Below are 13,959 nucleotides of genomic sequence, written 5' to 3'. Positions count from 1 at the left end.
AAAAGTCTCTAGAGAGCCGGTGGCCCCTTGTGAAGAACATGTGATGAGGAGTGATGGGCTGTGGTGGGAAGAGGGAATTGCCCAAAATCAGCTGTAGGCCAAGTTTGCATGTGGTGGTGGGCACCCACAATCCTTCCAGGAAGCTATAGTTTTCCAAACATCCCAGGATATTAAGCCAACTTTAAGTCAAGGCTTCATATCCTAATTTGTTCAGAAACCATTACCCATTGTTTTCCAGTACAGACTCAAAAGGAAACTAGTTTACTGAGACTTCCTGACTTGTATAAAGGGAGAGCTGCAGCAGTTGCATGTGAGTTTATATCTTGGCTTATTAAGGTGAAAAATGATTGTCCGAATGCATCCAGTGGCTTGCCTAAGGCCACCTTGTGACTTCTTTTTAGAGAGCAGTTTTGAACTGTGGGCCTCTGCCTCCACAATTTAATTACTTGGGCACTTCATCAGCCCTCAAAAGCTGTCCCACTAGTCGTCATGAAGCATGACATTATACTAGCACGTAGGAAAACTGCAGATCTCATAAATTCTGCAACACAGACATTTAGGATTGCTGTGTGAGGCAAGCATCGTCTTTTAAACATAGAAACCTGAAGCAGTGGGTTGCTCTGTTGGTGATCTAATGTACTTGCCATCTAAATATTTGGTCTTCGACTGGTGAATCATGACCCATTGGAGGGTTGCAACCTGGTCTAAGGTTGATTTCATAGTCTTCTAACCAGCAGCATAGCAACTGCCATCTAGGTGTGCTGTAGCTTAAGATGGACCATGGAGCTGCTATGGTAAGATTTAAAAAAAAGTTTTACTCTCCTTTATAAACTAGTAACATAGCTACCAAAATAAATACTTTCAAAAATCTTGTAATTGCTTTGTTTGACTGGGAGAAGCAAGACAGAAGAGGCACTTTCAGTCACATTCTTGTGAGCAGACCAAAAATGCTTGTCTGCCAGGGATCATGGTTTCAGTGCATAACACCCAGCCCCATTGTAGATTGACTTTCTGGTGCCAGTGTAACACAATGGCAATGATGGCGATACTCCATTAAGGTAAAGGTACCCCTGCCCGTATGGGCCAGTCTTGACAGACTCTAGGGTTGTGCGCCCATCTCACTTAAGAGGCCGAGGGCCAGCGCTGTCCGGAGACACTTCCGGGTCACGTGGCCAGCGTGACAAAGCTGCATCTGGTGAGCCAGCGCAGCACACGGAAACGCCGTTTACCTTCCCGCCAGTAAGCGGTCCCTATTTATCTACTTGCACCCGGGGGTGCTTTCGAACTGCTAGGTTGGCAGGCGCTGGGACCGAACAACGGGAGCGCACCCCGCCGCAGGGATTCGAACCGCCGACCTTTCGATCGGCAAGCCCTAGGCGCTGAGGCTTTTACCCACAGCGCCACCTGCGTCCCTGATACTCCATTAGTACCCATGCAAATAAGACATTGTCAGTTCCTAGCTACAAGGATGCTGTGATTATGATGGAACTAATCCATACTTCCTCCAGCACATGAAGCATCCCATGGTCCAGTTTAGGAGGACAGCAAGTAACCCATGATAGCCACAATTTTCAGAGCTTCCCTCTGACAATGGTTCGGATGTCTTCACAGTTAAAACACAACCAGCAGCAGTTTGCAAACCTTTGTTAAGCATCCTTGCTGAGGCTTCTATATTCCTCCAAGTGCTCTGATTGGCTGCTCCTGCACAGACATGTGGGATTCTCCATTAATGCCAGTGGGAGTTTTAAAAAGTATTTTGCTGGCAGAATGTGGCACTATGATTCGAGGTGGGACCAACTTGTAAGTGAGCATAGTATCTGAGCTAAACCCCTGCCTAGCATAGTGTAAAGCAAATTGGTAAACATGTTTCTTTCAAGCAGTCAGCAAGATAAAATTCTGCTTCTAAACTGACTTCTCAGTTTGGCTCCTTTGAGTCGTCTTCCCCCCACCCCAATATATGTTTTTACCCTTGGGTGCAATTTCTCAGCAGTTCTGTTTTATAATGTTGCAGTATCTTATGTAATGGAATGATGTTTGGTGGATAGTTATTATTGAATTCATTGGTACATCTCATGAGTATTTTCGCTAGTGATTGCAAAACCTTGAAGCAAAACCTTTCTTCTCATCCATATTCCTAGCCCTTTACTGCATCTTGTTCTAATTGGATTTCGCTGAAGCGTAAAAATATAAATAGTTTGTTCCAAACCAATAACAATCTATTTTACCACCATGGCAGTTCCTCATAAAATGCTTACTTATATTTTGATTTATAAACTCCACTCAATTAACCACATCTTGTTGATAGCAATAAAGGGAGTGAACTAGCGAAGTCAAACTTAACACTCTCCAGTTAAAGACAATGCAGTGGGCAACACGATCCCATATGTATTTACTCAGTTTACCTGCTAGTAAGTATTCTTAAGTTGCTTTAAAAGTGCTGAAATTTGGATGGATTGTGCCCCCAAGAAATCCTAGCATTGATTTATGTTCTTCTAGCTATATGTATGACTGGCCAAACAGGAATAATTTTATAACAGAATGACAGCAACAACAACAACAATTAGTTCTATTATTTACATGCTGCCCATCTGACTGGGTTGCCCCAACCACTCTGGACGGTTGCCAACAAAACATTAAAAACACAATAAAGCATCAACCGTTAAAAACTTCTCTGAACAGGGCTGCCTTCGCTTGTCTTCTAAAAGTCAACTAGTTGTTTATCTGTTTGACATCTGATAGGAGAGTATTCCACAGGGCAGGCACCACCACCGAGCAGCCCCTCTTGCTGGTTCCCTGTAGTTTCACAGCTCGCAGTGAGGGAACCATCAGAAGACCATCGGGGCTGGACCTCAGTGTCCAGGCTGAACGATGGAGGTGGAGATGCTTCTTCAGGTATATAGGGCCAAGGCCGTTAGGGCTTCAAAGGCCAACACCAACACTTTGAATTGTGCTCAGAAATGTACTGGAAGCCACTGTAGATCCTTTAGGGCTGGTTTTATATGGTCCCACATTCAATCTATCCTAAAATCTTAGCCTTTTATTTACTTTAGTTAAAATTCTCCTTTTAACTTGGTTATTTAGCCCATTTCGCAGAACTGTTGTATATGAAATAATTGTGTCATTGCAGGCCATGGGCTAACGGCAGTTAAGGAAAAAGCAGCCACTCTCAGAATTCATGTCCCGGGAACATCAGAAGATGTACATCCTTCTGACCCAGCAGAAAGCCCCATCCCAGGTGATGAGCATACCTTGCCTTGGCAAAATATTATTAATAGGAACACAATACTATTGTTTTAACCTAGTACAAACATGAAGTTTGAGGTCACATACCGGCATTATTTTCATTTGGCCTTTCTTCTTCTTTCTTGAAGACATGGACGAGACCACACAGAACAGCTCTTCAGAGAACACACCTTTGCCATCATCTCCTTCTGCGTCACGTGGAATGTTTTCAACCATCAGTAGTGCCGTACAGAACACCGTAAGCAATTCTTGTTACAAAAAGAGGGGAAAGGAGTGTACTTGTTATAGAAAGGGGTTTTTTTGTTGTTTTTTTTGAAAACTACAATTAAGGAAGCCCAAGAAAACACACCACGGAAAAAGTATGATATATACAATATATTTTTTAAAGTGATCCAGTATTTTAAAATTCTGTCCAAAAGCATTACCTGCAAAACTCACAATTTAATATGTTTTTCAGTATATGTTTTGGATATAATTATTTTGGATTGGATTGGATTGCCTTTGTCAAATATAGGATTGTAGCTGATTCTAGTCCTACTCAGAGGAGATCCGCTGAAATGAACAGCCATAGCTAGATTAGGTCTATTAATTACTCTTGAGTAGATCTCAGCTGGATCCAACCTATAATTTATTTATTTCTTACAAGCTGCTCCATAATTACACCTCACATGTGTACATATGGCATAACACTAGAAAACATTAAGCTGCTGTAATTTGCATTGTATTTGGTTTCAGTACTGAGATCTTTCCCGCTCTGCATCCAGAGTTCAGGTATTTGGAGGGAAATATTTTGATTCAACCATAGACTGGTACCCTACTGTGGAATGATGATGCTGAACAATGTTCTGTGTTTCCAGAATTCAGAATTTGATCTGCTTATTATTACTTGTCATCTTCCAATTATGCCACCCAGTCTCTCTCTTTAAAAAATATACTGTGATGGAGAAGGAAAAATTTGAAGTAGAACTTATTTATATCCTAAAAGAGCTGATACCATTTCAATGCAAGACAGCTTTTCTCATAAGGATCTGTAGCATGATTTTATAAGTGAGAACTTGGCAGAAAATTTTAAGTTCCTGGAAACCTGGCATGCCATGATGGCATGAATGATTGTCGTACCCTAATGAAAAATTCCCCCTTCATGGATCACTGCCTTGCCGTGGCGAAGGGGCTTGAATAACTCAGAGAAGCTATGAACTATGCCGAGCAGGGCACCCAAGATGAACAGGTCATAGTGGAGAGTTTTGACCAAACGTGATCCACCTGGAGGAGGAACCGGCAAGCCACTCCAGTATCCCTGCCAAGAAAACTCCATGGACAAAGACAACAGGCATATAAAAGTTATGACACTGGAAGATGAGCCCCTCAGGTCGGAAGGTGTCCAACATGCTACTGGGGAAGAGCGGAGGACAAGTACAAGTAGATCCAGAGCTGATGAAGCGGCTGGGCCAAAGCCGAAAGGACGCTCAGTTGCGGATATGCATGGAAGCGAAAGGAAAGTCCAATGCTGTAAAGAAAAATATTGCATAGGAACCTGGAATGTAAGAACCATGAACCTGGGTAAGTTGGATGTGGTCAAAAATGAGATGGCAAGAATAAATATTGACATCCTGGGCATCAGTGAACTAAAATGGACGGGAATGGGCGAATTCAGTTCGGATGACCATCATATCTACTACTGTGGGCAAGAAACCCGTAAAAGAAATGGAGTGGCCCTCATAGTCAACAAAAGAGTGGCGAAAGCTGTACTGGGATGCAATCCCAAAAATGATAGAATGATCTCGATACGAATCCAAGGCAGACCTTTTAACATCACAGTAATCCAAGTTTATGCACCAACTACTGCTGCTGAAGAAACTGAAATTGACAAATTCTATGAAGACTTACAAGACCTTATAGAAGTGACACCAAAGAAGGATGTTCTTCTCATTATAGGGGATTGGAATGCTAAAGTAGGGAATCAAGAGATAAAAGGAACAACTGGTAAGTTTGGCCTTGGAGATCAAAACGAAGCAGGGCAAAGGCTAATAGAGTTCTGTCAAGAGAACAAACTGGTCATCACAAACACGCTTTTCCAACAACACAAGAGACGACTCTACACGTGGACATCACCAGATGGGCAGCATCGTAATCAGATTGATTATATTCTCTGCAGCCAAAGATGGAGAAGCTCTATACAGTCAGCAAAAACAAGACCTGGAGCTGACTGTGGCTCAGATGATCAGCTTCTTATAGCAAAATTCAAGCTTAAACTGAAGAAAGTAGGAAAAACCACTGGGCCGGTAAGATACAATCTGAATCAAATCCCTTATGAATACACAGTGGAAGTGAGGAACAGGTTTAAGGATTTAGATTTGTTGGACAGAGTGCCTGAAGAACTATGGGTGGAGGCTCGCAACATTATACAGGAGGCAGCAACAAAAACCATCCCAATGAAAAGGAAATGCAAGAAAGCAAAGTGGCTGTCCAACAAGGCCTTACAAATAACAGGGGAGAGAAGGCAAGCAAAATGCGAGGCAGATAGTGAAAGATACAGGAAATTGAATGCAGATTTCCAAAAAATAGCAAGGAGAGACAAGAAGGCCTTCTTAAACGAGCAATGCAAAGAAATAGAGGAAAACAACAGAATGGGAAGAACCAGAGATCTGTTCAAGAAAATTGGAGATATGAAAGGAACATTTCGTACAAAGATTACCATAATAAAGGACAAAAGTGGTAAGGACCTAACAGAAGCAGAAGACATCAAGAAGAGGTGGCAAGAATACACAGAGGAATTATACCAGAAAGATATGGATGGCTCGTACACCCCAGGTAGTGTGGTTGCTGACCTTGAGCCAGACATCCTGGAGAGTGAAGTCAAATGGGCCTTAGAAAGCACTGCAAATAACAAGGCCAGTGGAAGTGATGATATTCCAGCTGAACTATTTAAAATTTTAAAAGATGATGCTGTTAAGGTGCTACACTCAATATGCCAGCAAATTTGGAAAACTCAGCAGTGGCCAGAGGATTGGAGAAGATCAGTCTACATCCCAATCCCAAAGAAGGGCAGTGCCAAAGAATGCTCCAACTACCGCACAATTGCACTCATTTCACACGCTAGCAAGGTTATGCTTAAAATTCTACAAGGCAGGCTTAAGCAGTATGTGGACCGAGAACTCCCAGAAGTGCAAGCTGGATTTCGAAGGGGCAGAGGAACCAGAGACCAAATTGCAAACATGCGCTGGATTATGGAGAAAGCTAGAGAGTTCCAGAAACACATCTACTTCTGCTTCATTGACTATGCAAAAGCCTTTGACTGTGTCGACCACAGCAAACTATGGCAAGTTCTTAAAGAAATGGGAGTGCCTGATCACCTCATCTGTCTCCTGAGAAATCTCTATGTGGGACAAGAAGCTACACTTAGAACTGGATATGGAACAACTGATTGGTTCAAAATTGGGAAAGGAGTACGGCAAGGCTGCATATTGTCTCCCTGCTTATTTAACTTATATGCAGAATTCATCATGCGAAAGGCAGGGCTGGATGAATCCCAAGCCGGAATTAAGATTGCCGGAAGAAATATCAACAACCTCAGATATGCAGATGACACAACCTTGATGGCAGAAAGTGAGGAGGAATTAAAGAACCTTTTAATGAGGGTGAAAGAGGAGAGCGCAAAATATGGTCTGAAGCTCAACATCAAAAAAACGAAGATCATGGCCACTGGTCCCATCACCTCCTGGCAAATAGAAGGGGAAGAAATGGAGGCAGTGAGAGATTTTACTTTCTTGGGCTCCATGATCACTGCAGATGGTGACAGCAGTCACGAAATTAAAAGACGCCTGCTCCTTGGGAGAAAGGCGATGGCAAACCTAGACAGCGTCTTAAAAAGCAGAGACATCACCTTGCCAACAAAGGTCCGTATAGTTAAAGCCATGGTTTTCCCAGTAGGGATGTATGGAAGTGAGAGCTGGACCATCAAGAAGGCTGATCGCCGAAGAATTGATGCTTTTGAATTATGGTGCTGGAGGAGACTCTTGAGAGTCCCATGGACCGCAAGAAGATCAAACGTATCCATTCTTAAGGAAATCAGCCCTGAGTGCTCACTGGAAGGACAGATCGTGAAGCTGAGGCTTCAATACTTTGGCCACCTCATGAGAAGAGAAGACTCCCTGGAAAAGACCCTGATGTTGGGAAAGATGGAGGGCACAAGGAGAAGGGGACGACAGAGGACAAGATGGTTGGACAGTGTTCTCGAAGCTACAAACATGAGTCTGACCAAACTGCGGGAGGCAGTGGAAGACAGGAGTGCCTGGCGTGCTCTGGTCCATGGGGTCACGAAGAGTCGGACACGACTAAACGACTAAACAACAACAACAATGAAAATCCAATCTATTCCAAGTATCTCTTAATATCTTCAGGGATAGAATGGGCAGCTCACCAAAAAGTGGCATGTACAGCCTTGAGAATCTGCGTGCCTAGAAATTGACTCTTCCTGCTTGTTTTTTTATTTTAAAAAATGTAACACCATGGACTTTGTGGGCAGGATATGCCAACTTCAATGCAAAAAAAAAAATCCTGTTAGGCAGTTCTCCCCCCCCCCCCTTGTGGGACACATCAGGCTCCCTAATCTACCCTGCGGACGACTTTGGAGTTTCATATCCAAAGCCAAAAGCAGCTGGACTCAGCCTGATCTGAGTCTCTTATCCAAAGTAGCAGATGCTAGAGCTTTGCTTTGACTGACTATGTGTTATAAATGCTTCAGAGATTCATAAACTTCCAAACCATATTGATAGCAATAGAAGCTGTCATATCTGTGAATAATGCAGATGTTTCTATAACACCTTGTCAGGCTATATGTATGCAAGGCATGGGATTGATCATCTCAGCCTCAAACAAAGACAGCCTTAGGGCAGTGCAAGCAATTTATTATACAAAGTCTGCTTGCTTGCAGAATTGGCCAAACAAAGGCTGGCTCTGTGTGAACAGACCAAACGCTTAGTGCTGCCAATCCGTCAAAATCAAGAGATGGCATCCGTTGCCTCATCCCTCTCAAGTGCTATGGTTTTGTTTGTTTGTTTGCTTGCTTGCTTTGGAGCTATCTTGCAGAATCTTGTGTGATCCAGTGAATATTATTTAAAGATGGAAATTTAAATGCCTATATTTACTCCCCACTGCTTTCCCTAACACATTTTGCCTTCAGGGAATTTCTTTACACATCATGTTTTCTGCCATGGGGCCTCACCACATCACGGCAGAGGATTCTCAAGAAGGAGGAAAGTTTCTAGGGTATACCCTCTGTTCAAGTGAAACATTAGTCAGGTCTGATGGGTCTCACTATTGTCTCACGTGAGCTGAGATGGCACCCAATAAAATCGCCAAAGCTCCCCTGTGCATTGCAAGAGATGATCAGTCATGGAAAGCAAGCTGTCTTTCAAATAAGTTTATTTTCCATTACTGATCTTCTCACCAAAGGACAAAAAACAAGCCGCTGCCTAAAACAAAAATGATATTAATAATTTTTTATGCCTGTGTTAGTGCTCCCTTGTTCTATTTTATTCCACGGAATGCTTTTCTTTTAATTAACTTAATGTGTTTAACCATGGTACTTTTTCACCTGGAATCCATATTCAATATGAGAGATGACTAATGAAGTCATAAATCCTGCTATTTGCAAGGGGAGAAAAAGCAGAGGGTTGAGCAGTTAAGAGCTGCAGATTCAGTGTTCCTATATAGCTTTATAGCTACATACTTAAAAGGTGTTTGGAACACAAAGCAAACTTATTTAGGAGCAAAAGCCATTAAAATTAATGGGATTTGCTTACTTACGTATAATTGTGTTTAAGGTGTCCATAAATAAGATTATTTCTTCTCTGTTTTGTGCAGGGCAAGAGCGTCTTAACTGGTGGCCTTGATGCTTTGGAGTTCATTGGCAAGAAAACTATGAACGTCCTTGCAGAAAGTGATCCTGGATTTAAAAAAACCAAAACATTGATGGAACGAACTGTTTCCTTATCCCAGGTGAAATAAGTCAATTTTGATAATAATGGAGTGTTAGGAAGTGGTGTAGACAATTACGACGACTGTATAATTGACTGTGATTTTGATTTTTAGAGGAAGGCTCTTGAAGTTTCAAAGAGCCACATAAAATCATAGAATTGTAGAGTTGGAAGGGACCCTATCGGTCATCTAGCCCAACCCCCCGCAATGCAGGAATCTCAACCAAAGCACCCATGACAGATGGCCATCCAACCTCTGCTTAAAAACGTCCGGAGGGTAACCACTTATTCACCATCAGTATGAATGAGTGAGGGTTGCTCAATAAGCTATTGTCAGGGAACTGCCATCGGAGCCAGAGGCGGAGGGAAGGCTCCAGAGCGATGCCGGAGAGGGTCCCAGCAGGGAGAGAGGCAGCCCATCTGCTGGGGAAGGAAATCAACGTAACACCAGGAGAGAAGGGGGGGGAGAGGGGGGAATCGGAGACAAGGCTCCAGGACTCTTCACCGGAGACCAGTGGGGAGAGCATGGGTACTCCGCTGCCCACACCCTCCCTGCGCAGAAGACTTCCGTGCAGGGAGAGTAGGAGGAGACTTGGCGTCAAAGAACTTCTTTGCTGGAAGAAGTTTAAGAAACGCCCACTGACGGATTCTGCCAGCGACTGAGACAGCCACGAGTGCAAGGCTGTCCAGAGGGAAAGGGTTCAACCAGGCAACCTAGCCAGGAGTGGCGGCAACTTACGCACGAGCAACCCCCTCAGAACCATTACAGCTATCTTCTATCTGGCACATTTTCACACAAGTTTCTCTTTGGGGGTTGGACTAGATGATCCTCAGGGTCCCTTCCAGCTCTACAGTTCTATGATTCCATGGAGGTCAGCTAAACTATTGTTCATAAATTACGTAACAAACCAGTGCAGCTATCTTTAAACTATTAAGGGGGGAAAAACCTCCCATTTGAGGGGAGGGGTAATCTGCACTGGTTCTGCTGCCCTGTTTACACCTGTATATTTATGCATCGGCTAGAAGCTGTGGCTTGGGACAACTAACAAATGTAATAAATAATACCTACCAAAGTATGCCAGGCAGGAATTCACCCAGAACAGTGTGCTCATGTTGAACACACTATGTTTTCTTCATCACGCTGCCATCCAGCTTTGCTTTTCTCTGACCCCCTCTCCCCCAGCAATAGCTCACTGTGTGAACGCAAGGGGTTGCAATATGTATTACTATCTGTCACATTTGAGCTTTGCACTTTCCACACCAGTCAAAGTGATAGATGTCTCCTGTGATATCCAAAACTGGCATGGAGACCCACTATATGTTTTCAGGAGTTTGCATGTGATACACAGTTTCATGTCTTACTTCCTCAGTTGCATTGATTTGCTGTGTTCTTCAGTGAAGCATCTTTTTCCAGAACAACCATACAGCATGTTATAATCATGGTTCATTTAGTAATTCATGGTAGATTTGTTTCTTTGTTGCTGTTTTTTAACTGTTTATTTGTGTTCTTATCTCATATTTTTATTTTGTGAACTGCCCTGAGACCTTTTGAATAAATCTAATAAATAAAAATGAAATAAATAAATAAATAAGTATTTTTAAATACAGTGGTACCTATGGTTCCATACTTAACTTGTTCCGGAGGTCCGTTCTTAACCTGAAGCACCACTTTAGCTAATGGGACCTCCTGCTGCTGTCATGCCGCCGGAGCACAATTTCTGTTCTCATCCTGAAGCAAAGTTCTTAACCCGAGGTACTATTTCAGGGTTAGCGGAGTCTGTAACCTGAAGCGTCTGTAACCTGAAGCGTATGTAACCCGAGGTACCACTGTATGGTGTTTTGATTCAGTGTCAAAATAGTTTTTGAGCTATGCTAACAATGTTTTGTCATAAAATTAAGAGCTAACTAACTGCTGAAATAAACAGTTTTTTTAGTTGGGAGGGTACCTGCTGCTCCAAAACAATGTTACAAAATATGATCAAATATTTTAGTTCCAAAGTGTAAAACTTGCTTCTGATGATGCAGTTGTGTATTATACTAAGAATGGGCTACAAAGAGAAACAGTGTAGTAAGCAGGCTGTTAAGTTGGGGTAAGGGTTGGAATTTTTGCTCTCCAAAGTCAACTGTCCCAAGCAGACAGACCCTTAAAAAAAAAAAGAACAAAAACGAGAATCCACTAGAGAGACAGCTAGAATAATCTCCAGTTTAACTACCAGAAAGCAAAATCACAGACTAAAAAAAGTCCAAGCCCCTTTAAAAAAAAAAAGCAACAAGAAGAAGCAAGCTATAATCACGACTAATTGCAAAACTCGTACAGAGAATACTGTTTAAAATGTTTTATTGGACCTGTTGTAATACAGTGAAGCATTTTACCTCTGCTGGTAAGATCTAACTCCAATTTTTATTCTTATTGCCTAGAGGAGCTGGAACTGAAGGTGATAAAATTTGTCAAATCTGTCATGCAACCAATTAACCAGCAGCTATGATCTATATTTCCACAGCTGTTGCGAGAAGCCAAAGAGAAAGAGAAGCAGAGGCTGGCCCAGCAAGTGACATTTGAAAGGACGGCGCATTATGGGCTGCTGTTTGATGAGTTTCAGGGTCTGTCTCATCTGGAAGCTCTAGAAATTCTGTCTAATGAAAGTGAAGCCAAGGTACAGTATATTGACTTTATAAATCAAGGTAACAGGAATGCTTTCTGGGACATATTTCTCAAGAATATCTCCCAGTAAGATTGAAACCCTTTCTCTAGCAAGCTCCTTAGGAGCAACAGTTTGCACTTATTTATGTAGTCATTTGAATTTATACCCTCTCCTAGCCTGCAGGCTCAGAGTGCCTTACAATATTTGAAATTTCTACACCATCTCTGGTACATTGTGCCCCACAGCCACCAACGTTGCATTGCCCCTGTATTTCTAACAGCTGTGCTCATTGCTTCCAATAAATAAGTAAAACATTTCTGGATGTAGATATATGCCGCTTGTAGGCTTTTGCAGATATAGATACATACAAGTACAAAGCATCTCTATTGCTCTAAAAAAGTTCAGCAATTCAAGACACAACACTGGACCAGTAACACTGACTAACAGACAGATAGAATAACTGCAGACTACTGAGCTGAAATGCATTAATTACAGATATAGTCAGGGCACTGAGCCGTTACCATAGTAACTGGCTTGGCAGATCTTGTACCTGTGATTAGCTCATCCATAGGTTGATTTACGCTCATGAAGTAAATTAACTCCTTCTCATGTTCCATTACTCCAGCACTATGCTATGTAATGCTACAGCCCCTATCACGTTGCCATTGAAGACAGTCCCACAGTGTTGTATTAGTGCAGCAGTTTCGGTTGGCCAATGGTATGGATGATGTAGACACAGTTGGATGTATGGTACAAATTGTTTTTCAGCGCAGAATAGGGCTGACAGGTGCAACAGGATACAGCACTTTACCTGTGCAGAAGATTAAAGTGTCTTCTCCATCAATGCAGTTTCAGGGAACAACCAGAAGGAACGAAACATAGTACTGCTGCTAAAACTAAGGAAGTGCGGCCCTATACGTTTTGTGGTTAGGAGGCAGCTGGTGAACCATTTGTACACAGCTCTGAGCTCCAGATCTGTTCCAGAGGGCCCTCTCAATAATCCATAACAGATTTTGAGGGGCATATAGGAAGCAGAATCCTTTCCACAAGCTCTGCCTGTTCCACTGACAGACAGACACCATTGGATTTCACCCAGTGATTGCAAGCTGTGTAGACACTGAAACTGTATTTCTCCATTTTTCTTCCATATTATGTGCTGCAGATACACTGAAATGCTCAGGCCTGTGTGTGTGTGTGTGTGTGTGTGTGTGTGTGTGTGTGTTCATTCATTCATTCATTCATTCTTCTTTTAGATACAATCATATTTAACATCCCTTGAAGGAGAGGAATTGGAAAAAACAAAAGATGCTTTAATTGCTATTAAAGCAGTCTTTCTTCCAGAAGAGTCAGAAAATGAAGACAACGAAGGAAAGAAAGGTAGCTGCAGAATTGTCAGTGCAGCACATGCCTGATAGAGGAGTCTACATGTTTAATTAAAAACAATTAAATCAGTTACGAATGACCTAATCCTCAAAGTGATGTTTCTGAAAAACCTTCCCACTGAAGATACTGGTGTCCAAGTCAATATTTATTTGTTTGTTTCATAAAATCATATACCACTTGATTGTTTTTTTAAAAAAACACACTCAAAAAGGGTAAAACATTATCATAAAGAATATATGCGGCACAAAATCAAAGAGACTTACACATGCATACATGCCTTAGTAGAAGAATGTACCCACTATTAGCAGTCTCTAGGGTTAGGAATAGCAAAACTAGGAATTATAGATCAGATCAGGAGCAACTCGCTGATGGGTTAGATCTAGGCGCATCCTGATGTTGCCCAACCCCCATGTCAGGCACGAGGCAGTCCTTAACTGGCAAGTGCTCCCCTCATTTGCTACTGAGAAGTCATCTCAAGGGCTTTCACATCATCTTGGGGGCCTTGGGGCAGCCATTTATTCCCCAGTGCGAGCAGCACCTGACAGTTAAGAAGCCAATGCCTCATGCTTATAGCTGGGTTGGTGCCACTCTCTCTATATAAAGCTATATCAGAAATGTTGTAAGACAGGAAAATAGAAAACTGGTAACCAATCTATTACTTACGACAAGAACTGAAATTGCTTCCAAGTGGAAAGTGGAAACTACATCTATTG

At 42.3% G+C, this 13,959-nt stretch overlaps 1 protein-coding gene across 8 annotated transcripts in view; it reads left to right on the top strand.

The window, feature by feature from the left end:
- FAM114A1 (family with sequence similarity 114 member A1) overlaps positions 1–13,959 on the top strand; it is a 56,916-nt gene that overhangs the window by 31,354 nt on the left and 11,603 nt on the right. For 6 of the 8 annotated variants that reach the window (XM_079989727.1, XM_079989725.1, XM_079989730.1 and 3 more), the window contains 6 exons: positions 244–310; positions 3,128–3,235; positions 3,372–3,481; positions 9,109–9,243; positions 11,723–11,875; positions 13,117–13,240. In XM_079989727.1, coding sequence (XP_079845853.1) covers positions 244–310; positions 3,128–3,235; positions 3,372–3,481; positions 9,109–9,243; positions 11,723–11,875; positions 13,117–13,240 — 697 coding nt within the window. The remainder of the gene's footprint in view (positions 1–243; positions 311–3,127; positions 3,236–3,371; positions 3,482–9,108; positions 9,244–11,722; positions 11,876–13,116; positions 13,241–13,959) is intronic. The other 2 variants (XM_079989729.1, XM_079989728.1) reach the window with 1 other exon arrangement.

This window comes from Podarcis cretensis (assembly GCF_951804945.1).
Source record: "Podarcis cretensis genome assembly, chromosome: 9".
Classification (NCBI taxonomy): domain Eukaryota; kingdom Metazoa; phylum Chordata; class Lepidosauria; order Squamata; family Lacertidae; genus Podarcis; species Podarcis cretensis.
Note: the sequence above shows the minus strand (reverse complement) of the source record. Positions and strands in the feature narration are given on the sequence as shown.